Genomic DNA, 24039 nt, shown 5'->3' on the forward strand with positions numbered 1-24039 from the left:
ACGCCAAACATCAAAATGCTTCTGCTTCTTTAAACATCCCATATTTTCCAGAGTAAAGCAGTTGTGCAGGAATTAGTATTCTGATTCAAGTAGCAGAAATATAACGAATGACGGGAGGGATAGGGGAAACAAAGCCCCATGGCACAAGGGGAAGCCTTTGTGCTAATGGGACAACTTTGCTGGATACGACCCTTCTTTCCTCTAGGGAAAAGGGAATGCTTTACCCTTTGGGGATTTTGTTAAAATTAAAGTGATATCTGTCAATGAATTACTAACCATTACTAAAAATTATTTTTTTGATCTATTATTTTTCATAATATTTTAGGTTCAAGTGAAAAAGCGAAATAAAGATCGATTCCTCACTCATCTCCTCACCTTTTTTAATCTTGTAAGCAGGCTGGCTACGTGTTCGTGTTGCTCCGCTCTAGCCAGGTCTTCTGCTGTTTTTCCATCCTGTTAGAAGACAAGTGATTAGCTCCCATGACTTCTGGCCCACAAGAGAAAGATAGAAACAAAAATGTTCCAGTATCCTCAGGGTGGTAAGAAAATAAATTATGTCAGAAGCAAATGGATTAAGGAAAGAAATAGCAAGGACCTCCTAGCTGGAACCTCTATTTTGTTCTCTTTCTGTTCTTTTTTCTCTTAATGCTTCTTTTATAGAAGCATCCTGATCTTACAGAAACACTTGAAGCATTTTTTTTTACCACTTTCAGCATGATTGCTCCCGTCTTTACAAAGAAACAGGCAAAATGCTTTTTCCAAGCCATGTGTTCCTAATACTGAGTATGAACAATATGAATCTTTAAAATGCAACTATGATGATCTGTCGGTGCTCATTTATTTATTTATTTTTTTAAATAAAATATTTATTGAAAGTTTTAAACATTATAATCACCCAGCACATATAGACCCATCACCAAGATACAGTAAACAAAGAAAAACATAAAAAAGAAAAAGTTAACACATAATCCAAAAAAATATAACCATATTTTCTTCACTTTTTGCACTTCCTCACATCTCTCGTTCCTGCGTTCCTAGTTTGTAAAATTTTAAAACAGCAAATTATCACCTTGTTTCAGATCTTATTTTATATTCTTCCAATATTCTGTCTCCAATTTTGAATACTTTTATCAAAAACTTAAATACTTAATTTAGACGTAACATTACTCCAAAATTTATCTTCTTCTCTAATCTCACCTATTCTCATGTTCCTTTCAGCTAGTTTGCTGGTGCCATGTTGTTTTCAATCTTGCATCCTTCCTAGCACTCATACAATTTACAGTGTTTTTGTAAATAGTCCTTAAATTTCTTCCAGTCCTCTTCCACTGCTTCTTCTCCCAGGTCTCGGATTCTGCCAGTCATTTCTGCTAGTTCCATGTAGTCTATCAGTTGCATCTGCCATTCTTCCAGCGTGGGCAAATCTTGGGTTTTCCAGTGTTTAGCGATAAGTATCCTTGCTGCAGTTGTTGCATACATAAAAAACGTTCGGTCCTTCTTTAACACCCTCTGGCCAACAATGCCCAAAAGGAGGGCCTCTGGTTTCTTAGGAAAGGTATATTTAAATACCTTTTTCAGCTCGTTATATATCATTTCCCAGAAAGCCTTAACCCTAGGGCAGGTCCACCAGAGGTGAAAGAACGTTCCTTCAGTTTCTTTACATTTCCAACATTTATTGTCAGGCAGGTGATATATTTTTGCAAGCTTGACTGGGGTCATGTACTGTTGATGCTCATTTAAATAGGATGCAAGAAATCAAGAATTGTGTTTATATAGCTATGAGAAACAGAGAGGGGGAAATGAATTACTTGGTTACTTTGTCTATCATCTCTGGGAGGTGTTAGTGCAGGGAAGATGACAGCGCAGCTTTAAACAGCTTAAGCAAACTCAGGAGCGGAGCAAATCTGTCTTCAGCATTCTGCTTTTGACTTTTAATTACCCACATTCCATGAGTCAGCAGTTTGGTGTGAAACGAAGTATAGGAAAAATTGCTTACTGCAATAGCTTCTTAGGGCTGCATTTGTGTAACTGTTATACCTTGAGGACCTACCCATTCTGTATTTACAATCTTTTCTGAAACAGAACTGCATTTTCGATTTAAGCAAGGAGCGCTAATGCAGGCCTTCTGATAGCATGTTAGCATGTCTTCCATTAAGACCACCAAGATCAACAAAATACTGGAACTCAAAGTGGTTCTTTTCTGCTAACCATTTGAAGACACTGTGCTACCTCATCTATAACCAAAACTATGCTTCCATAATCACATATCCCTTTAGCTACTTAAATGAATGCACTTTATACCCATCCATTAAATAAAACACAAGAGTGTGGTGAAAGAATGAAAAAAGCAACCCCCCCCCCTAGTTTTTCAATACAACCTTATGATGCTGACCAAGTAGTAATGCTAATTGTTATTAGCTAGCGTGCATGCAAGTGTGGACATTGGTGGAGTTATTCTGGATTATTAAGTTCCAAGTAAAAAGTTAAAATCTTCAAGCTGAGGCCATTTTATTTCCCTACTCTGTAGTACAGTTCACGGAGATTCCTTTGAATATGTGAATTAGCTTTAAATCACTGCAAGTGCTGCAGGGGCGATGATGATGATGATGATGATGATGATGATAGTAGTAGTAGTAGTAATAATAATAATAATAATAATAATAATAATAATAATAAATTATTTGTACCCCACCCATCTTGCTGGGTTTCAGTCACTCTGGGTGGCTTCCAACAAGGATGAAAAATACAGGCACATAAATTGCATGCAAAAATTCTCTCTTTCTGGTTCTCTTTCCAGCAATGTTGTGAGCCTATGACATAAAACTATTTGGCTTGCAGTAGGAGAACCCTGACAACTATGCAGGTAGATCGAGGGGAGGGGCACACATTTTGGGTGCAAGCTCTATGCGCCTCCTGCCCAAAACCCCCACACGTTACTTAGTTAAAGTGCAGGCAATGATGTGTGTGATAGCTATTTGGTTCTTCAAGAAGGTCAGTTTTAGGAACATTACTCAACCCTGGTGAGAGCTGAAAAGACAGCAGGTGGTGCTGATTGGAGGCAGTGGCGCAGATCCGTTGGACAAGCAGTAATTGTTTTACAAGTTCACCTGCAAGCTTGCTGATCCATTCACTCTGCCTCCCACACATGCCAGTACACTGTGAATTATCCTTCTTATTTTTAGCATGAAAGCTTTCCAGAGGAACTAATTTCAAAAAGGCCTAAATATTGTATTTATAGGTTTTCAACACACATTGTCAGGGGAATAGCTAACACGTTACTGGAAACCAAGTAGCCGAGTTCTGAGCAAGAATACTGTCGCTAAGCTAGGAACCGCGTTCCAAATTAAATTATTTTAGGCTTAGTGTCAGAAAAGCCTGTATATTGTGTGTAAGATTTTTTAAAAACCTAAGTGTTATAGCTCAGAAGCTCTTTTTGTGTGTGTGTGGGGGGGGGGGGGGGAGGAGAGATTTCAGAAAATTGCCAAACCCATATACTAGGTCATACTTACAGAAGTTAACGCCTCCACATTTGCTCCACTTAGGCAAAGGTACCGGACAACATCGAGAATTCCATTGTTCGCTGCCAGATGTAAAGGTGTCCTACCATACTATAAAAGATAAAATAAGACTTCTGCTGAAACAATAATCCAGTCAAAATATTAAAATGTTGTGATTGGCTTGCAGACAGAGACATGGTCTTGCACTCATTCCTCTTTCCATGCAGCTGAAAGGAGACGTCTGGTGAACAGTAGTTTCCTATTTTCCCCCCAAACTGGGAATCAAAGTTTATCACTAACTGTGGCAAGTTTAAAGAAGTCACATTTCCTGAACCATGGTTTGAAGTTAGCTTGTTTTGAAACCGGACCATATGGTATTAAACTATGATTCCTGGATAAAGTGGATCGTATTAAACTTCGATTCCTGGTTCAAATGAAGTGGGTAGCTGTAGTTAAGCAAAAGTGAAAGGTGTCAGACGCTTCCTCTTGGCAATGTGAGAGAAAGGAGGAGTTTGCAAGACCAAGGCTCCTTGTGTGCAGCATTATATCTGAACAGGGTCATACTCCAGGAGCCTCTCAATATACCAGTTTGATATAATCATGCCTCTTGCAGTTTAGTGACGAAACCATTCAGCACACCGTAATCTAGCAAGGCGGTTTGTAACCCAAGAAGTGAACTCCCAAGGCTTAATCTTCAGCAGAAGCAAACAACTTTACAGTGGTGCCTACTCACTTTTTCCTCCTTAAAGAAACCTTTAAAACTTCCATGAATCAGTGTTTAGAAACAACATCTGGAAGGAATGTTGAGGTCACAGTACTATAGTAATTCATCTTCCTGTCTGGAGAGAGGAACTATGGATTCACACTAAACACATTAAAGGAATTCCTACACTTGTTGATAACTTTTGCTTGAGGGCACTCTACTGTCCAGTACTAAAATCCTAGATATCTGCATTGTTTTCTATAGGCAGCTCTCATTTCCTCGGGGGGGGGGGGGGAGAAGGAGAGAGGGGGGAAAGCATCTAAAACAGCAGTGGCATCACACACACACACACACACACACACACACACACACACGATTCTGCTATGACTATATAATTTAGGGATTTCTATAGGAGTGCAGAAACACAAGTGTCTGCATATTTTAAAGCTTGTATTAAGGCTTCTAGAAGTTTTACTTCTAAAATACGAAGTTGTTGCAAATTACATACAAGTCTGTGTTCTTTTTGTAGGATAATTAGAACCACGTATGTTGTTACTTCTTCCATCGTTTTTGTGAAATCCTGGCTTTACTGCCAGACACAGAATGAACATTTACTTGGTTAACACATTTTCTGTGCACCTTCTGGGCAAAGCTGCTTAGTGATATTACCTTATCTGTGCTGCTGTAATTTCATCAAATATTATGACCTTTTAGAGCACATGCACAGTAATATTTCGCCTTTCCTTAATTAATCTGGAGCAGCAGCAAAGAAAGAAAGTTAATAAGAGCTTGGTGGTTTGAGAACTACTTGCATTTATAACTCCTGGCATCTCCAGTCAAAGGATCTTCAACCGAAGAGCTGGGGAAAATATTTTCCCCAAATTCTGCAGAACCCTTGTCAGTTAGAGTAATCTCCACTAGGCTGAACAGATTATTTACCTGACACTATACAAGACAGTGACATATCCAATAAACTGCTTAATGTCACGTTTAAGGATCCAGAATGGATGCTTCATTAAGTCCATTATTCCTTGTCAAAAGATGTGATTGTGAAGATGATTTACAGAATGTTTTGTGCTCAAAGCCGAACAAGCAAGTTGAATAAAATTCATGGCATCTAATGAAAGAGCTTAAGGTGCAAACCATCATACATGTGTAACGAAACTACTTGACCTCTTTAGATGGAGGGGTTTGCTTTTTCCCCCAGGGGGAAACTGGTGCCAAGCCACTGAGACCAGTAGAAGATTTTCAGCCATAAAGTCAAGCCTTTAGCTGTATTAACTCTGCTTCCCTGAAAACTGAATTTCTATCATGGTTCTGCATTTAATTGCTCAATCAGTCAGGATTAAGCTAACACAAGAGGGCAGAGGGCTTATTATCATAAGCTTTTTACTTGGCAGCTGGTGACACTTAAATTTAAAAATAATCCAAATAAATGATTGCACAGGGTCAGCCAAAAACCCGCAACTTTCCATGGTGGGTTGTAGCACAGAAGGTCATGAAGGGTGTTTAGGTGGTCAGGCTGTAACTGCAGTATTACAACGTTCCTTGAAAGGAATGCAAGGACTCTTGAATTGAACCGATTTGTGTAATATAAAAGCTGCATTATTCAAAATATCCTCCACTTCTGTAGCATTATAGAATCCAAGATTTGCCTCCCTACATACCTATACACACACAGTGTGTCAGCAGAGCCTAAAGCCACTGAAATTAGCACCAGGAAAAAAACCCTGAAGTTCTACAAACTCCTACATGGAAAGTCACAAGAGTCAAACCTGTTAAGTACTGTATTTCGCTTTCCCACATAATGCCGAGCCATTTTCACAAAGAAGTAATACCAACACCACAGAGGCATACAATGTTTTTGCAATGCAATTAACAGCAATCTTCTAATGCACAAAGGAACAAGAGTTGCTGAGATGTATTATTTACCAGCTGCATGGAAGCAAAATAAAACATGAGAAGCTGTCTAAGGGATCTAAGTCTTTCCACCTTAGGACCTAAAAACATCCTTACACCCACATGCTACCTATCACCAATGCACCTTTCCCCCAGTTAATTACTAGTTTGCTTAATGCAGCAACTTTCTTGCTCGCTTCTGCTACCTCAGAAGCAGCTGAGCACTGCCAGAAGGTAAGTGGCCAACCTGCCAGGAGGTGGGTAGGCAATGTTGCTGAGTAACAGCTTGAAGGGGTCTATCTGCCTTTATAATGTCAGAATCGAAAACTGCACTGATAAATTTCTGATCGCACAAGAACAGTATGAAGAATTTTGTGTAAACTGGGACAACAGTGGTACCTCGGGTTAAGTACTTAATTCGTTCCGGAGGTCCGTTCTTAACCTGAAACTGTTCTTAACCTGAAGCACCACTTTAGTTAATGGGGCCTCCTGCTGCTGCCGCGCCACCAGAGCACAATTTCTGTTCTCATCCTGAAGCAAAGTTCTTAACCTGAAGCACTATTTCTGGGTTAGCGGAGTCTGTAACCTGAAGCGTATGTAACCTGAGGTACCACTGTATCTCATTTAGTTAGTTTCTGGTGCTCGTTTTTCACTTGCCGCAGAACCACGATCTGAAACACGTTGTATATACATACTAGATGCCTTGTGTGGTAGCGCTGTGGTGCATTTATACCAAAACTTTACACAAGTAATTTATTCTCACTTCAGTGAATTTCATTTCTGTATAGTTTGCATGGCCTCATCAGTGGGGATTAAACTGTTTCTGTCTATTGGTTCCTCACTGTATGTGAAGGAGAGATTGCTGTCTAATCAGAGCAAAGTTCTTAACCTGAAGCACTATTTCTGAGTTAGCGGAGTCTGTAACCTGAAAAGTATGTAACCTGAAGCGTCTGTAACCTGAGGTACCACTGTATGTGTCAAATTCAGATTCTCAGCAAATAAAATGAAGAGTGACTTAACCTGGCATGATGAAATAAACATACAACTGTATTAACAAACATGTCTAGAAGATACAGTGGTACCTCAGCTTAAAAACACTCCTGTTTACCAATGATTCGGTTTACGAACTCCGCAAAACTGAAAGTAGTGTCCTGGTTTGCGAACTTTACCTCAGTCTCCGAACGGTGGAAGGGCACCGGCAGCGGAAGGCCTCATTAGGGAAAGCGCGCCTCGGTTTTAAGAACAGTTTCAGTATAAGAACGGACTTCTGGAATGGATTAAGTTCGTAAACCGAGGTACCACTGTATAAGTATATTAGCCTGCATGCCCACCCAGCTTAGTATGTGAAGAGACGAGGGAGGATAGAGTGTAACTTCTCTGGATACTGAGGCTATTCAAGTAAAATAATATAAAATTCACCAAAGGACATGGGGGGGGGGGGGTAGACAATCATGAGAACTACCTAATAGGTACTAATTACACTGAACAACGAGCATTCACTCTTGAAATGGAACCCCTAGCTGTAGAGAAATATCCCCTTTCCTCCCTCAGAAATTATAGCCTTTTTTGGGAGGAAAAGAACTGTTTGATCCCTCTCAAGTGCAAACCTACTGTACATTCAGTGCTGGAACAATTTGTCATCTGGAAAAGCCCTTAGTACAAACGCTGTAGGGTTGCTGTTTTTTGTTTAAGTACCTTATTGGTTATATCGATGTTACAGTTTGCTTCACAGAGTGCCATCACAATGGGAATGTTTCCATCTTTGCAGGCCACATGGAGAGGAGTGTTCCCGTGTCTATCCTGGAAATCTATGGAGCATCCCTGTATGATAAGCATTTTAACCACTTCCATCTGACATCTTCGGACTGCAAGGTGAAGGGCTATGTGTCCGTCCTAAATGCACACACAAAAAAAGAATGGCCAGCTATTTCTTGCGTTGCAAACAAAATCAGTAACTGTTTTTTTAACATGTTTCTATCAGAAGCAAATACAATAATATTCAGTCATTTTGAGCACCACAGAGCTCCTTTTGGGCTTTGTGGAACCTGATAACTTCCTAGTTAAGTCAGTGTCTGCAGTTGGATGCAACACTAAACCGTGGTTTAAAATTACTAGAACAAGATTAACCTCCCTCTCGACTGCTGTGCTCCCTTTGTCCTCACATGACTGTGAGGAGGAACATTACTGTGATGTGTCTGGAATCTTCTGGCTCCATTTCAGATTAACTGCCATTTGGTGTGTGAACTCTAAAGTATGGTTAATGCCAACTATGAATATAAACCAGCTTAATAACCTATTAACCAAAGTTAAGATTAATCACACTTTAGAGGTTTCAGAAGGCATCTTAAACTGTTGTTGTTTAGTCATTTAGTCGTGTCCGACTCTTCATGACCCTATGAACCAGAGCACGCCAGGCACTCCTGTCTTCCACTGCCTCCCGCAGTTTGGTCAAACTCATGCTGGTAGCTTCGAGAACACTATCCAACCATCTTGTCCTCTGTCATCCCCTTCTCCTTGTGCCCTCCATCTTTCCCAGCATCAGGGTCTTTTCCAGGGAGTCTTCTCTTCTCATGAGGTGGCCAAAGTATTGGAGCCTCAGCTTCAGGATCTGCCCTTCCAGTGAGCACTCAGGGCTGATTTCCTAAACTGTAGCTAATTCTAAAGAGGGAACCAGATGCTTCCATTCTTCCTTGTGGAACACCAAGGAAGGAGGAAAATGCAGGAACCAGAGGCTAGGACTGTTCTTGTATGCTAAATTATCACATTACTTCTGAACCAGCCCCACTGTGGTTCAGTGGGCTGTGGGCTGGATTGTAGAGGAATGTTCTTAATGCCCTGCTTGACCATGAAGTCCATTTGATGATCTGGGGTCATCAACTTTAGAGTTGCGGTTAGGATAAAATGGCAACCACCATAGGTTTTCAACCATGACCACCTTGGACTGAGGTACAATTGGTTTGTCCCATAAAAAGTTACATCCTTTCCTGCCTTGTTTGGGACCCAAATGAAAAAAGAAGTGTTCTAGATAAATGAAAGAGGAGATTTAAATAGCACAGCTTAGCCCATGTACATTTCCCTGGTACTGAAAGCTACTCCCTTACAGGTGTCAAGAAAAAGACCAAACAGGAACTTCAAAACTACCTCATGAAAAGCTAGTCCTGTTTAATTAGCTGCACATTCAGTTAGCATTGTGCAGTGCTTAAAAGGTTATGAGGAAATTTCTATATAAATCTATCACAGACAAAACCACTTGAATTTCTCCGCTTTCCGCAATGATTCTTTTGCTGTAAGCACAGTACAGATGCAGAAAATTGCAAGTAAGACTCACAATGAAAACTCTTAAACTGCAAAAGAAACAGCTATTTAAAGAAACCCCGAATTTCTAGCAAGAGAGATAGAATTGTATTTTTCTTCTTCAGTACGTCTTGATGATAACGAATACTACTGAGTTTGTACTCATTGTGACACTTCTAAGCAGTAAGTGGAGCTTTGCTGGAGAGACTCTAACCTCATATATGGGAAAGAGACCTTGTGGTAAACGGAGGACTCACAAACACACTAGAGTTTCCTGGATTTCAGATACTTAAAAGTTGGAAATAAAAGCTTCATTTGCTTGCTCCCGGTATATGGGAAAGCATTTCTGAGTTATTAAAAAAGGGGCTCCAAATCTAAGGTTATTGTCAAAGACTTTTACATTTTTTTATTTGTTTCTTATACTGCTCTATGTCTTAGAAGTAATTCACACTGAATTCAATGCAGCTTACTCCCAGGTAAGTGGGAAAAGGACTGAAGCTTGAACTTCTTATTCAGCTAAAAATGCCTTGTTTCTTTCCCCGCTTTGCCTTTTAAGTGTCTCTCTGATTGATAAAGAACCAATCTGAGTGCCTGCTGCAGGCAGGACAGAGGGCTCTGACCACGGATGAGAGCCCATCAATCCAGACTATGGATTATCCTTTCATAGGGTCAAACTGGAGTCAGAGTTGGATCAATCAATCTTCAAAGACTGGATGCAGACAAGGAAGAAACGGCAAACTTCTAGTAATCTATCTGTATGCTGAGCATCATATATTTTCACCATCTTATTTCTACTTCAAGTATTTAATAAAAATTAAAAAGTCTTGCTATCATTTGGGATGTTCTGGTTATTTTCAGTAAAACATGGAAGAGCCTTATGTCTCCCAAAATGAACAGCTGAACCACAGAGGAGATCACTATACAGTTAGATGAAATAAGCATAGTAAATGCAATTAATTAATTTTTCATAGTGCTGTATCCTACTTCCTAAGGCAGCCTTCATTTAATGATTAACAATGACATGCAATATCCAAACAAGTTATGAAAGCTATTTAAAGCTCTTCTCTACTATCCAAAACCTTTATAGACAATTTCTTGCTAAATGCGACGCAATTCAACCATAACTAACCTTGTCAGTTGCATCAAGGTCAGCGCCATGCTCCGCCAAACATTCCACAATATCATGGTAACCTCTAGCCGAAGCTGTCAAGAGCGGAGTTTCCCCTTCCTTATTTTTAACATTCACATTGCAGCCTGCCTTGCAGAGTGCTTTGGCAACAAGGTAGTATCCATGCCAAGCGGCACAGTGCAAAGGAGTTTCTTCTTCCTATAAAATAATTTAGTAAGATTGCTATTAACAAAGCTGACATTATGCTTAAACAACACTTCCAATTTTGACTCCATAAATCTAACTCCTAGGCAAATGTCACAATCCCATTAAAAGGTTATTAAGAGGATGTGCTTTGTATTTGTGAATTAGTGCCCTTCAATGCATCAAGCAGGCATAGTGGCCCATGCGCTGGGGTCGATATCTGAAGGAGGAAGCACACACAAGTATGAGATTTGTGCATAGGCTTCATCCATGCAGATGTCCTTGTCATGGTCTCCAACAGCAGTGTGCTCCAGCTCCCCAATCGACATGCGGCAGACTTGTGGAACTGCAAATTCTATTAGTTTCATATCTATAGATCACAAATAATCCCAAGAGTTAATTCCCCCATCAACAAACACTGAAAAGAATATTATTACTACTACCATGATGATATCACTAGTAATACATGCAGTGAATGTATTACTGGCCTGCCTCAAGGGATACAGGGTAAATCCCACGTAGCACAGCTATGAATGGGATAGGGAAGGGGGACTCTTTATAAAAAAGGGGGGAAAGCTTATCATTTATTTGCAGAATTTTTACTCAGGACCAGATAGCCCAACAATCTGTGTGAACACGTGAGACGTCCCAACCATTCTGGAGCAATAACAGTGGGAAACAACTCATAAGACTGCACTAAACAGAGGAAGTGGAGTTGCAATTTATTAAATCAGCAACGACTATATTTGTGATTGACTGGGTCCCATATGCTTCTCTACCAAGTTGGCAATTGTAATATATTCACAGAAACATTCAGTGAGAACTAGCCTTAAACAGGCCTTTTCAATCCATTTTTAATATTTAGTGTTGGTGATTAGTTGGTGAAGGGCCAAAGTTCAGCAGTAGAGCACGTAGTTTGCATCTTCAGGTAGGCCTGGGAAGGACTGCTGCATGAAACACTTGGAAGCTGCATGTTGTTACGTAACCTTGCTAGATTTATAGTACTGAAATGTGGCTTTTTGGTATGTTATATTTTGTTTTGCTTTGTTACTATGAAATTGTTTTGTAGCTTGTTAGAAATGCATCCCTGTTTCTTTGCTGTAAGCCACCTGGAGCAGGCTTTCTTGTGGAAAAGTGGCAAAATGAATGAATGAATGAATGACCGTATTTTTTGCTCTATAAGACTCCCTTTTTCCCTCCTAAAAAGTAAGGGGAAATGTGTGTGCGTCTTATGCAGTGAATGCAGGCTGCGCAGCTATCCCAGAAGCCAGAACAGCAAGAGGGATTGCTGCTTTCACTGTGCAGCGATCTCTCTTGCTGTTCTGGCTTCTGAGATTCAGAATATTTTTTTCCTTGTTTTCCTCTTCCAAAAACTAGGTGCGTCTTGTGGTCTGGAGCGTCTTATAGAGCGAAAAATACGGTAAATCTGCTACTAGTACATGCGTAAGCATGGACTGCAGGCCTCATTAGGTGGTTGTCAGACCCATAGAAACTGGAATGTTAGGGCCACTAATTTCTACTCTAAGTAAAAAACCCACATGGTAGTTTCAAGTACTGAATGGGAAGGAATCCTGGTTTTGCTTAGCAGCAGAATAAGGCTTAATCTCTACTACTCACCTTATCTTGAAAATTTGGATTTGAGCCAATGCTACACAAGACTTGAACCACATCAACGTGACCATACCGAGATGCCACATGGAGTGCAGTTTCTCCAGACTGAGAAGAAGACAAAACACATACAAGTATTATTCTTCATGCCACACTGTTGAATACAGCGGTACCTCGGGTTACATACGCTTCAGGTTACATACGCTTCAGGTTACAGACTCCGCTAACCCAGAAATAGTGCTTCAGGTTAAGAACTTTGCTTCAGGATGGGAACAGAAATCGTGCAGCGGTGGCAGGAGGCCCCATTAGCTAAAGTGGTGCTTCAGGTTAAGAACAGTTTCAGGTTAAGAACAGACCTCCAGAACGAGTTAAGTTCTTAACCCGAGGTACCACTGTACTCCCAACATCATGGATTATATTAGTTCCTATAAATACTGGATGGGAACAATTTCTAGAGAGGTTTGCCCTTTTCCTCCCAGCAGCAATAATATGAATACTACAAATAAACATAAAGGTTCTGCTTTGGAGCTTGTTGTGGGCTACTGCTGGCTGGAAAATAGCTTGGGATAGCATTACCTACAGACATCCACCCCATCCCAGTGCAGGTCAGCAGATGGCTACCTCTGGCACATACTAATCTTACTCTAACAGAAAACTTCAGGAGTTAGCATAGAACAAGTACTTTAACAGAATCAATGTTATTTAATTTTTAGAAACACTGTAGCCTGCCCTAAACTTGAGCACTGGATGGGCCAGGCTGCATTCACATACACATTTATTTCGGAGTATGTCCCACTGAAAGGGACGCGGGTGGCGCTGTGGTCTAAACCACTGAGCCTCTTGGGCTTGCCAATCAGAAGGTCGGCGGTTCGAATCCCCAGGACGAGGTGAGCTCCCGTTGCTCGGTCCCAGCTCCTGCCAACCTAGCAGTTTGAAAGCATGCCAAAAAGTGCAAGTAGATAAATAGGTACCGCTCCGGCAGGAAGGTAAACGGCGTTTTTGTGTGCTGCTCTGGTTCGCCAGAAGCGGCTTTGTCATGCTGGCCACATGACCCGGAAAAACTGTCAGCGGACAAACGTCGGCTCCCTCGGCCTGTAAAGCGAGATGAGCGGCGCAACCCCAGAGTCATCTGTGACTGGACTCAACTGTCGGGGGTCCTTTACCTTTCTTAGGTCCCACTGAAGTCAGTGGGGCTTATTTCTGAGTAGAGAAGCTATATGATGGCACCACAAGGCTATCTAAAATAGAAGTTTTAAAATAATGCTCCAACACATTTAAAAGTTTGCCCTTACCTTGTCTCTAACATCCAAAGGACATTTATTTAGATGGAGGAATTTCAGAGTTTCGACGTGACCATGTCGAGACGCCCAGTAGATTGCATTAGATCCTGCCTGTCCAAAATATTTGATGATGGCAATCAATAAAACCATAAGCAAATTGCAGCAACATATTCCAACACACTTAGGATAATGTTACACGATGAGGAGAATTATCAAGATCTAACAAAGCGTCTTTTCCAAAGCGGAAACATTTTGTTTAGCTATTCATTCAAATAAAATGAATTCATATGGGTATTAACTTGCTGATACTAACGAAAGGGTGAGAAATGCAATTGCTCTTTGCCAAATTTAGAATATGACTGGCTGAGCTGCAGGAATGATTGCAATCTATAATCATTTACAACAATGTAAACAAATGTTCAATCTGTTTCCTTCTAAAATGCACTGCAAATAAGTAACAAATTTAGATACCAATCTAAACAATTGTCTCACCTTATCTTGGACATCAATGCGGGCACCTCGCTTTAGGAATAACTGAAGCATTTGAATATTTCCACATCCAGCAGCAATCAGAAATGGAGGTGTCCCATGCTACAATGAACAAACTGTTAAAAACTGATCACTTTTCTCAATAATAATAATTTATTATTTATATCCCACCCATCTGGCTGGGTCTCAAGAGATTATGGGAGAGAACAACATATATATATATAGCTAGTTGATAGTCTCTGATTTAATTTTGTAACAGATTTTATTATATATGAAGACAAGATTATAAACCGCTTTGATTTTTTAATGATATAGTAGTATATGGATATTTATAAATGTTTTAGCTGATGGAAAATCTGTGTACGAAGAGTAAGCGTCTGCTATTGAAGAGCTGCGTCAAAATCGCTCTGAAAGTCCAGATACATTTAACAAACATCCAAAAATGCAATGCTATGAGTTTCTGAGAAAGATTTAGAGTGGGTCTGGTGCACCATGTACAATAGCTCTCTGTGTGTAACAAAACCTATACCAGACATGCAGTGTCTTTATTTTTCATTATTACGATTATTGCTTTCATAATATAGTGAGAGACAGCACTGCTAAATTTAGCTTTGTGAGCATTGTGTAAGTTGGCATCGTATTTCAAAAAGGATATTGACAAATCATGAAAAACCAATTCACTGGAGCGATGCAAAGACAATGAAAGATTTGGAAGATAATGATTGAAGGATAAAGGCGCTGAGTATTTTAATTATACAGAAAAGCAAGTTTTTCAGCACTGGAGGTACAGTGGTGCCTCGCAAGACGAAATTAATTCGTTCCGCGAGTTTTGTCGTCTTGCGATTTTTGTCGTCTTGCGAAGCACGGTGTCGGGAAAGTTTTGGAAAAGCTTCAAAAATCACCAAAGTCTTTAAAAACCTCAAAAAAAGGCTACCACACCGCGTTCTATGAGTTGCTCCTCGAAGTCAAGTCGCAACTGTATTAACGGTGTTAAGAAAAAGGAAACAAACCTGCAAGACGTTTCCGTCTTGCGAAGCAAGCCCATAGGGAAAATCGTCTTGCGAAGCAGCTCAAAAAACAAAAAACCCTTTCGTCTTGCGAGTTTTTTGTCTTGCGAGGCATTCGTCTTGCGAGGTACCACTGTACACTGAAAAGGAAGAGGAACAGCTAACTATGCAACACCTCATTTTCACAGCAACAACCATCCATTCCACCCACTCATGTAGGCAGCACCAGGAACCTCCTTCCCAGGACCACCCAATGAGAGGCAGGAATGGTAGCGTTTGGATCCCGCATGGGGTTTTTTTGGGGGGGGGAGGGGGAGAGGCCTAAACTGCACACAACAGCCTCAGCTTTTCCTTCTTCTCCACTCATCACTGCTGGCAAATCTGGGCAAGGACATCAAGAATGGAAGTAACTGTCTATAGATGTTGTGGTATTTTCTCAAAATGGGTGTTAAAAGCTAGGTATCAAGTGGAAGAGATAGGTCCTTGTCCACACATGCAAATAAAAAACCCCAGACAAAACTGTGTCCTCTGTAACCTTCCCAGGAAGATTTTCCTGAACGGATATTGGAATGTTCACGAGTCTTTGGGCTGATCTTTGTTTGTCAGTAAAAATGATAGCTTCTTCTTCTTTAGCTGCTAAATCTATACAGCAACAGCATACCTTATTAGGTTGATTGACATCATAACTGGTCAAAGAGCCCAGAAGGTGCTGGAGACCAGGAACGTTGTCATCATTGATGGCATGAATGATGGCTTTCATTACAAATGAATCTTCCTCGTCCTCATAAATTAACCAGAAAGTAGATGGGAAGGGAAAAACAAGAGAAAAGAAGTTATTACCTTTGAGAGGGAGGAGGGTATGGAAAGGAAATAAACTCTTCAGCAGCAATATATTGTCATTTCACAGTATGACTGCCATTCCCAATGGGAAACAAGCTGTTATAACATCTGCTTAAATTCTGGAGGTAATTTACTTTCTCTAATAAGAGTCTCCTTTTTTATGCATCAGCACATATCACTGACCCTGATTTAAAAGAGCTCTATTATGCATTTCACAATTCGTTTTTTAAAAGCTAAATCAACATAAAAACAGGAATAAGAAGCATCTATTTCCCAAGAATGACATCTTAAAGCAGAACAGTGCTATAAATAACTCCTATCTAGAGTTTATAAGGTTTTAAACCACAGTGGCACGAGGCTACAATTCTACTGGGAGCTGGTTCTGCAACGGTTACGATTACTGATTCAACATTAAAAAATAACAGCACATCAATAAGCAGAGATTTCATTTACAAAAATGTAGAAGTTAGCAAAGTGAGATAAAGAGAGTAAGACAGAAACTTGCCACTCTGCAGAATTTTTAATGCCTAAGGACTTTTAATTCTAAGGGAAAAAATGTTTGCATGATACTTATTAAAACTAGTACAGTGGTACCTTGGTTTAAGAACAGCTCTGTTTACGAATGATTTGGTTTACAAACTCTGCAAAACCAGAAGTAATGTCCTGGTTTGCGAACTTTACCTCGGTCTAGGAATGGAATCCAAATGGTGGAAGGGCACCGGTGGTGGGAGGCCTCATTAGGGAAAGCGCACCTTGGTTTAAGAATGGTTTTGGTTTAAGAATGGACTTCCAGAATGGATTAAGTACGTAAACCGAGGTACCACTGTATTTAAGAACACATTTCATAAAGTACAGAATCAAACCTTTAAAAAGAAATCTACAGGATTTATGCACCTCCAAGTGTAAATCAGAAAGACTCAAAACAGATAGCATACCTGCTTTCATGTGAAAGCATAAAAAGGAAGTGTTGCTGGTTTAAACTAAAGACGCAATACATTATGATGTCTAAATTAAGAATAGCTGCTTCAACTATGGTTTATTAAAGCAAACCAAGACCAAATATCACAATCTGAGCCTGGCTTGTTTAAAAAAAAAAAAAAACATAGTTCAAACTAACCACACTTTTGCTTAGTGTAGACATGATGAGAATCTAAAGCAATTTTAAAACCAGGAAGCAAATGCTTCCAGTTTTTGCATTATGGTCACTAAAATATGGTTTAGTCTTAAAACCAAAAACTATGGGTGTTTTACTCAGCAGACCCACTGAAATTAATGGGTCTAACAGTTATGTTTATTAATTTTAATGGTTCCAGTTACAGATAGGTAGCCGTGTTGGTCTGCCATAGTCAAAACAAAAAAAATTCCTTCCAGTAGCACCTTAAAGACCAACTAAGTTAGTTCTTGGTATGAGCTTTCGTGTGCATGCACACTTGAAGTGGTATCTGAAGAAGTGTGCATGCACACGAAAGCTCATACCAAGAACTAACTTAGTTGGTCTTTAAGGTGCTACTGGAAGGAATTTTTTTTTGTTTTAATTTTAATGGGTCTGTTCAAGGACCTGGGAAACCAGGGTTCAAATCCTCACTCAGCCATGAAGTTCACTGGGTGACCAACAACTTATTGGGAATGGCACAGAGTCTCTTCTCACATCTCTTGGCCAGCTACACGGTTACACTAAAGCAAATAAGGTGGCCGCACCTCTCAACTGTATCACACTGATGGCAGCTCAGACAAGCGAAAGGGGGAGAATCTTCTCACACTTTGGTACCCCAATGTCCGCCAGCCAAGCTACTGCTGTAATTAAGGTGACCTGTACGAAGGAGGGAGACAAAATGCCAGCCCAATTTTCTGTTTGATACCTGCTGTTCTCCTCTATCTACTTGAGAGACTTCTGGCTTGTTTCTAGATTTAACCCATTAGTGGTGCTCAAATAGCATTGCAATGAATTAGCTTCGTCCAGAAATATGGAAAGCAGAAACGACTGAGCAAAATTTAGTCATCTATCTTAAATTAGATTACAGGTATTGTCCACATATTGTCTTTTGTCTGTATTTATTGCTCAGTTCCTTGGCATCAATTTGAAACACCTACAAGGGACATTACAGTTTCAATTACTGCACTTCAGAAGATGTTATATGCTATGTTAATCTCAATACTCCCAAGTATTTACTTACCAGAGTGTCATCGCTCCTAGCCACACTCATGTTACTTCTGGACAAAAAGGATCTTGATAATCTTTGGCATAGCGATATTAAGCGCACTGATTGCTTTTGTAAGAGAAGAGACAAATATTTATGTGAAACCATAAAAACTCATTACAGGAAACATTTCTGATACAAGTTCAGTTCCGCAAGCAATACTGCTAAACTGTTAGTAGTTGCATTCAAGCTAAGTCTCTAAGGTCTGTATTTTTATATGGTTCATTTGCCTCAAGATAATAGTATGGTTACACACTCCCTACTTCCCTGAGCATTCCAGGGGTCATGCTCTAAAATATAGTGTCCTATAGATGAAAGAGGCTGCAGACTCACAATGTATCTGCAATATTTGTTCAGCAGGATTGCTACAGAGGGCAGCCAAAAGATTTGCTCCTACATGAATTTTGCAGGAAGGAAGTGCAGACACCCTGACAGTTGTTTCCAGTCCAGGTTAAATCCTGCTAAATCCTTTATTCCCCCTGCCCTTGTTGTATCCAAACTGAACTGCCAACTCTCTCTATTTCTCCCCACTTTACCTTGCAGAACGATCCTCTCAGATCTAGTTCCCTATAGACAAATTGCCCATCCAAAATATAAAATAAAATAGTGTCGTCTGATGGTGAGTTAGCCAATGGTACCCCCTCCAGACGTTGCTGGACTTCAATTCCCATCAGCCCCAGAAAGGACAGCTGATGGTCCAGGATGATTATAGTCCAACAATTTCTAGAGCAGGCTTCCTGAACCTCGGCTCTCCAGATGTTTTTGGCCTACAAGTCCTGTGATCCCTAGCTAGCAGGACCAGTGGTCAGGGATGATGGGAATTGTAGTCTCAAAACATCTGGAGGGCCGAAGTTCAGGAAGCCTGTTCTAGAGGGCTCCATTACAGGCAACTCCCCGGTTGTGTGGGGATTGCGTTCTGGGTCACTGTGTGCTTGTGTGAAATCACATGTAATCAGAACACCCATTGAAAAAGCCTGCAAACACCATGCTCTGTCCCTGCCTTGCCTCTTTTGGTGACATTTTCAGGTCACTTTTGGGTCTGGAATGATGCAGTCGCACACATATCAGACACACCTAAAATGGTCACTGCCTGTATTTCCCACTGAGGAAAGATCCACTGATCATCAGTGAATGATTGCTAATAAGCATATTAATAAAACAGGGTTGCCAAGCAGCAACACAACCAATATTACCATGTTAGTACTATGTGGCATATCGTTCTATGTGGCATATGGTTCAATGTGCCATTGTTCAATGTGCATTTGGAGAGGCAACTAATTTCTGTCATATGGTGAATATGCCAAGGCATACTGGACATTAAGTATTTGCCACTGAAAACTGATGTGGCCAAATAACCTTGGAATGCCTTATTATCACATTAGAAAGTCTTGTGAGAGTCAGATCTAGGACAAATTTGGGATCTATTTTTATAGGGCTGAATTCATCAACAGCCACATCTGCCTTGCATTTGGTGATCTCGTTTCCAAGAAGTTCTTTTCTTTGGTTGGACTTATTTGCTAACTCTCTCCCTACTAACAGTTATTATCCCCTGATGATAATTATGCACACTGTTCCATATCTCTTTCTTCCAAGTTATCCTACACGTCTCTTTTTCACAGTTTGCAAGAAACTCCTTTCTGCTCTTACTTCCTCCTGCTCGTCTTTCATTTCTCACGATACACTGGAAATACTATCTGCTGCTCAGCTGTAATGCCCCGTACCAATTTCACTCTAAAAGTCTAACAAATATACAAGAAGTTCAGGACTGAACTAAACCAAATCATTTAAGGCCCAGATGAAGCTCTCAATAGCTTTCATGTGTTAATATATACTGGCTAGGTTGACACGCCATGTTAAACTACACTTAATCTTTAACCATTCTTTCCCATTTGCTCCTTTACTCCTGGCCCAGTTGTGCTGGTGACAATAAACGAGGATGAGCCGTGGTTACCATCATGCTGCTTGTTCCGTGTTAGAGCATAGTTAAGCATTATGATTTAATGTGACCCGCTGTTACATGTACTTATTCCAAAGCCAAAGAACAATAGTTACTATAAAGAACTGTTAAGTCTTACTTTCCATTTCCTTCGTGCTGCAAACTTCTTGAATTTTTCCATATTCACAGCAGATGCTTTTCTACTAAGTGCTTGAAGGGTATCCTTCGGCTGTGAGAAAATTAAAACAACACTTTGAAATGCTATATCCTTCAGTGAAGAAGCGAAGAAGATATTGCCTTCTACAAGGGCAAAAGAAAGAGGTAAAACTAATATAATAATCTATGCATTGCACACTAACCTTAATCCATGGGTGCTGCAAGCTGTCTTGAATTGTCATTCTCTTCCTTTTAAAGGAGAAAAAAAATATTTCATTTCATTTATTACTTTTATGGTCTGTATTTTCTTCAAAGGCCTCAAAAAGGCATATACGTACCCCTATTATTATTCTCACAACAATTCTGTAAGGTAGGTTAGGCTGAGAAATGGGGAGTGGCCCATGGTCAGTTTCATAGATTAGTGGACACTTAAACATTATGTCTTCCTGGTTCCAGCTGGAGATTCTGAACATTACACCAGACTGGTTCTAACATATTCTTCAGGCGGTTACTTCCACTACATATTTATACAGCACTGAAAACATGCTAGAAGTAACTAATAAATAAGCAAATGCAAATTGTATAAAGTGGTGTGGTAAGGGCAGCAATGGGATGCAGGTGGCGCTGTGGGTTAAACCACAGAGCCTAGGACTTGCCGATCAGAAGGTCGGCAGTTCAAATCCCCGTGACAGGGTGAGCTCCCGTTGCTCGGTCCCTGCTTCTGACAACCTGCTCCAGTTCGAAAACACGCCAAAGTGCAAGTAGATAAATAGGTACCGCTCCGGTGGGAAGGTAAACGGCGTTTCCGTGCGCTGCTCTAGTTCGCCAGAAGCGGCTTAGTCATGCTGGCCACATGACCCAGAAGCTGTACGCCGGCTCCCTTGGTCAATAAAGCAAGATGAGCACCGCAACCCCAGAGTCGGACACGAATGGACCTAATGATCAGGGGTCCCTTTACCTTTACCTTAAGGGCAGCAAACTTGACAGTCTAGATCAACAAAACAGGGAAGATCTCCTTCACTTTGAAAGGGATAAGTGTAACTACCAACTAATCCTGTTTGCTTGAATCACAAAATGAATCCTGGAAGAAACTTACTTTGGATCCTTGATTAGTAGTCTTCTTATAAAATCTTTCGCTAAAGCACTGGTGTTGCTGAAGAATTCCTCCTCGAAGTCATAGTTCACTGCAGACACATTGGCTAATGTTTCTTGTTTGGTCTCTCCCAGAAACGGCGATGCACCACTCAGACTGCAAAAAATAAGTTCGGTCACAATGATATAGTATGACTCCAGGACAAAAAGTTTGGTTCCAGGATTGAGTTTTAAAAGTGATTCTGAAGCTCAGCCCAATAACTTAAACAAGGCCTCCACTATCTTCTCACAGTGACTGCAACTCTCAGAATTTACATATTTTCGCTTTTCATCATTTATGCTGACTGCATGGAAAAACACACACTATTCAAATAAAATAAAATAAAATAAAATAAAAATAAAATAAAGTTCCCATATAGAGGAGCATAATAATAAATCGTAACGTTGAAACTAAGGACAGCAACAAGTTATGTTTGTAATCAGTAGTTTGAAGAATATATTTGGAAAATTATGTACAACTATCCAAAAAATGGGCCTGGATAGATAAGTAACCTTGACTATAACTTTGTGGAGTTGATTTAATAACCAAATGGGTAAAACGAAGTGATTTAGAGTGTTAATACTTACAGAATATACGTTATTACACCAATACTCCTGAAAAAAAGAAAGAGTGTCTATTACTATTCAAAAAGACACAAAAAAATTACAAAATGTTCAAGTGCAGAAGAATTGTGAACTTACCACATATCTGCCTCAAGGCCCAGCGGTTCATAATTTACTATTTCAGGAGCTAAGAGACAAAGCAGAAGCTTTAGTCTACAGCAGAGCAGTTTGACACGAAACAATATATTTTTTTCAGCTATGAAGTATACATACCACAAGGGTAAGGTCCAGAAACAGCAAATGGAAAAAGCAGATTTTCCAACAGGAATCATCTGTACATTAGTTTACAAGCTGCATTAGTTTACACAAATGCAGATCCACAAACATTTTATCGTTAGTTTATTTTACAATTCATCCTACACAACCTCACCCCCTTTTAAACTTTTTATGAAACTGATTCAGACTCTTCTGTAAGATATTTATTCATTATGATCCCCTGTATTTGAAAACAACATATTCAATGTATATACTATTGCCAGAAGTATTCACGTTCCCAAAACATCTGCTGTGTATTGTATCCAGGGCTGATTTCGAAGACTGTCCAGAAACTTCAGCTGGCCAGGATCATCTCACCAGAACTAAAAATTGCCACATACCCAATTTGTATCTGGAGAGATGTCAAAGTTTTTAACTTATAAAACTATATACATTAGTTTGGGACTGTCTGCTTCCATAGGAATCTGTACATCAGCTTTGGGAATGACCTGCCTTCAGTGATTAGGTGCAGAGTGGAATCATCCTGGAGGGGCTGCTATTTTCCCAGGAGGAGGAAAAGGTCAGAGGAGCTTTGGATCGAGTTTACTGTGCGATCTGCACATGCCTACCCCAAAGTAAGGCAATGTCATTCCACCAAACTGATTTCCTTCTCTCCTTTTGCCACTGCTATTTTACTGCTACTTTGACCGTGGTTTTGTTAGGGATTTTAGTTATCAAGCAATCATGTAAATACAAAATTGCTTTTTTATTTTAAAAGTATTGTTTTAAGTTGTTTTTACCATCTTATCCACCTTACAAGCTTTATATTGAAAGGTAGGTCATAAATCTTTCAAATTAAAAATATATACAGTATATAGAAAGTCCAGGCAGAAAATCATGACTTCCACATACAGAAAGGAAAGGGTGTTAAATTTGCAAATATTCAAATTCAAATTAGTTTGAATGCAGGTAAATATTACCTACCTAGAAACAGTGTTCAAGAGGACGGGCAACATTTAAAGAGAACTTGTAAAGACTGAACACATGTAATGATCACCACTGCTCACATATGAAATGTAGGCCTAAACAATATTGACATGTACATATCAAACTGCCTAATAATAATGTGTTTGGCACTTGTGAGAGGCTTATGTTTTTCCTAACATATAAAACACTACCACCCACTCTTGTACCATTTTCTTCTTTTATTTCTGCTTGATGAACATGTACATGTTCAACATTATTTCTCTGTTAATCTCTCTTCCACTTGCTATTGTCCCCTGTTCTGCTCTCTTAACATATGGAAACATACAAGCCCCAGAAGTCTGTCTTTAATGTTTTCCTGACTGCTCCTAGTTTAGTTTACGGGATATAAGTCACTTTAACTCCTTTGGTCTTGTGTGCAAGGTTTTTGTGTGGTTATCTTTGTTTATTATCTTCATGACATTTTTTTCTTGAGTTAATTTTAGAAATATTCCTTCTCTTCCTGCTGTTCAATAACACCCCCGCCCCCCAATTATTCAAATGCCTGGTGTCTTTGCTTTATGTTAACCTGAAGATTTTCCTTTTATCACAGCCCCTGTTCTAAGCTCTCCCCATTTTCTTATTTCGATATGGAAACAACTTTGCTTTCTATGGTTTATTTATACAATGCTTCCTTCTGCCTTCCTTCCCTATACTCCACAGTAGGAATGTTCTACATTGTTATTGGTATTTCAACATATTTTCCAAGTCATTATGGAGTCTATTTTAAAAACTTGCATTAGTTCCCAACAGTTTCCTCCCTCATGTGGACTATTTTTAGTGCCTGGAAGGAACTTAAAATAAAACATCCATTTTTTCCTTCTCACTGTCTTCGTTTTATATGTTGCTA

At 39.8% G+C, this 24039-nt stretch overlaps 1 protein-coding gene across 3 annotated transcripts in view; it reads right to left on the bottom strand.

Moving 5' to 3' along the window:
* Window positions 1-24039, bottom strand: part of DAPK1 (death associated protein kinase 1) — an 84034-nt gene that overhangs the window by 15601 nt on the left and 44394 nt on the right. For all 3 annotated transcript variants that reach the window (XM_028749564.2, XM_028749563.2, XM_028749565.2), the window contains 14 exons: window positions 22050-22098; window positions 21936-21962; window positions 21313-21465; window positions 20420-20465; window positions 20200-20289; window positions 18101-18193; window positions 15748-15867; window positions 14083-14181; window positions 13603-13701; window positions 12320-12418; window positions 10520-10717; window positions 7792-7989; window positions 3507-3605; window positions 376-453 (listed from right to left, as the gene is read on the bottom strand). In XM_028749564.2, the coding sequence (XP_028605397.2) occupies window positions 376-453; window positions 3507-3605; window positions 7792-7989; window positions 10520-10717; window positions 12320-12418; window positions 13603-13701; window positions 14083-14181; window positions 15748-15867; window positions 18101-18193; window positions 20200-20289; window positions 20420-20465; window positions 21313-21465; window positions 21936-21962; window positions 22050-22098 (1448 nt within the window). The remainder of the gene's footprint in view (window positions 1-375; window positions 454-3506; window positions 3606-7791; window positions 7990-10519; window positions 10718-12319; window positions 12419-13602; window positions 13702-14082; window positions 14182-15747; window positions 15868-18100; window positions 18194-20199; window positions 20290-20419; window positions 20466-21312; window positions 21466-21935; window positions 21963-22049; window positions 22099-24039) is intronic.

The sequence above is a fragment of the Podarcis muralis genome, chromosome 11 (assembly GCF_964188315.1).
Source record: "Podarcis muralis chromosome 11, rPodMur119.hap1.1, whole genome shotgun sequence".
Taxonomy (NCBI): domain Eukaryota; kingdom Metazoa; phylum Chordata; class Lepidosauria; order Squamata; family Lacertidae; genus Podarcis; species Podarcis muralis.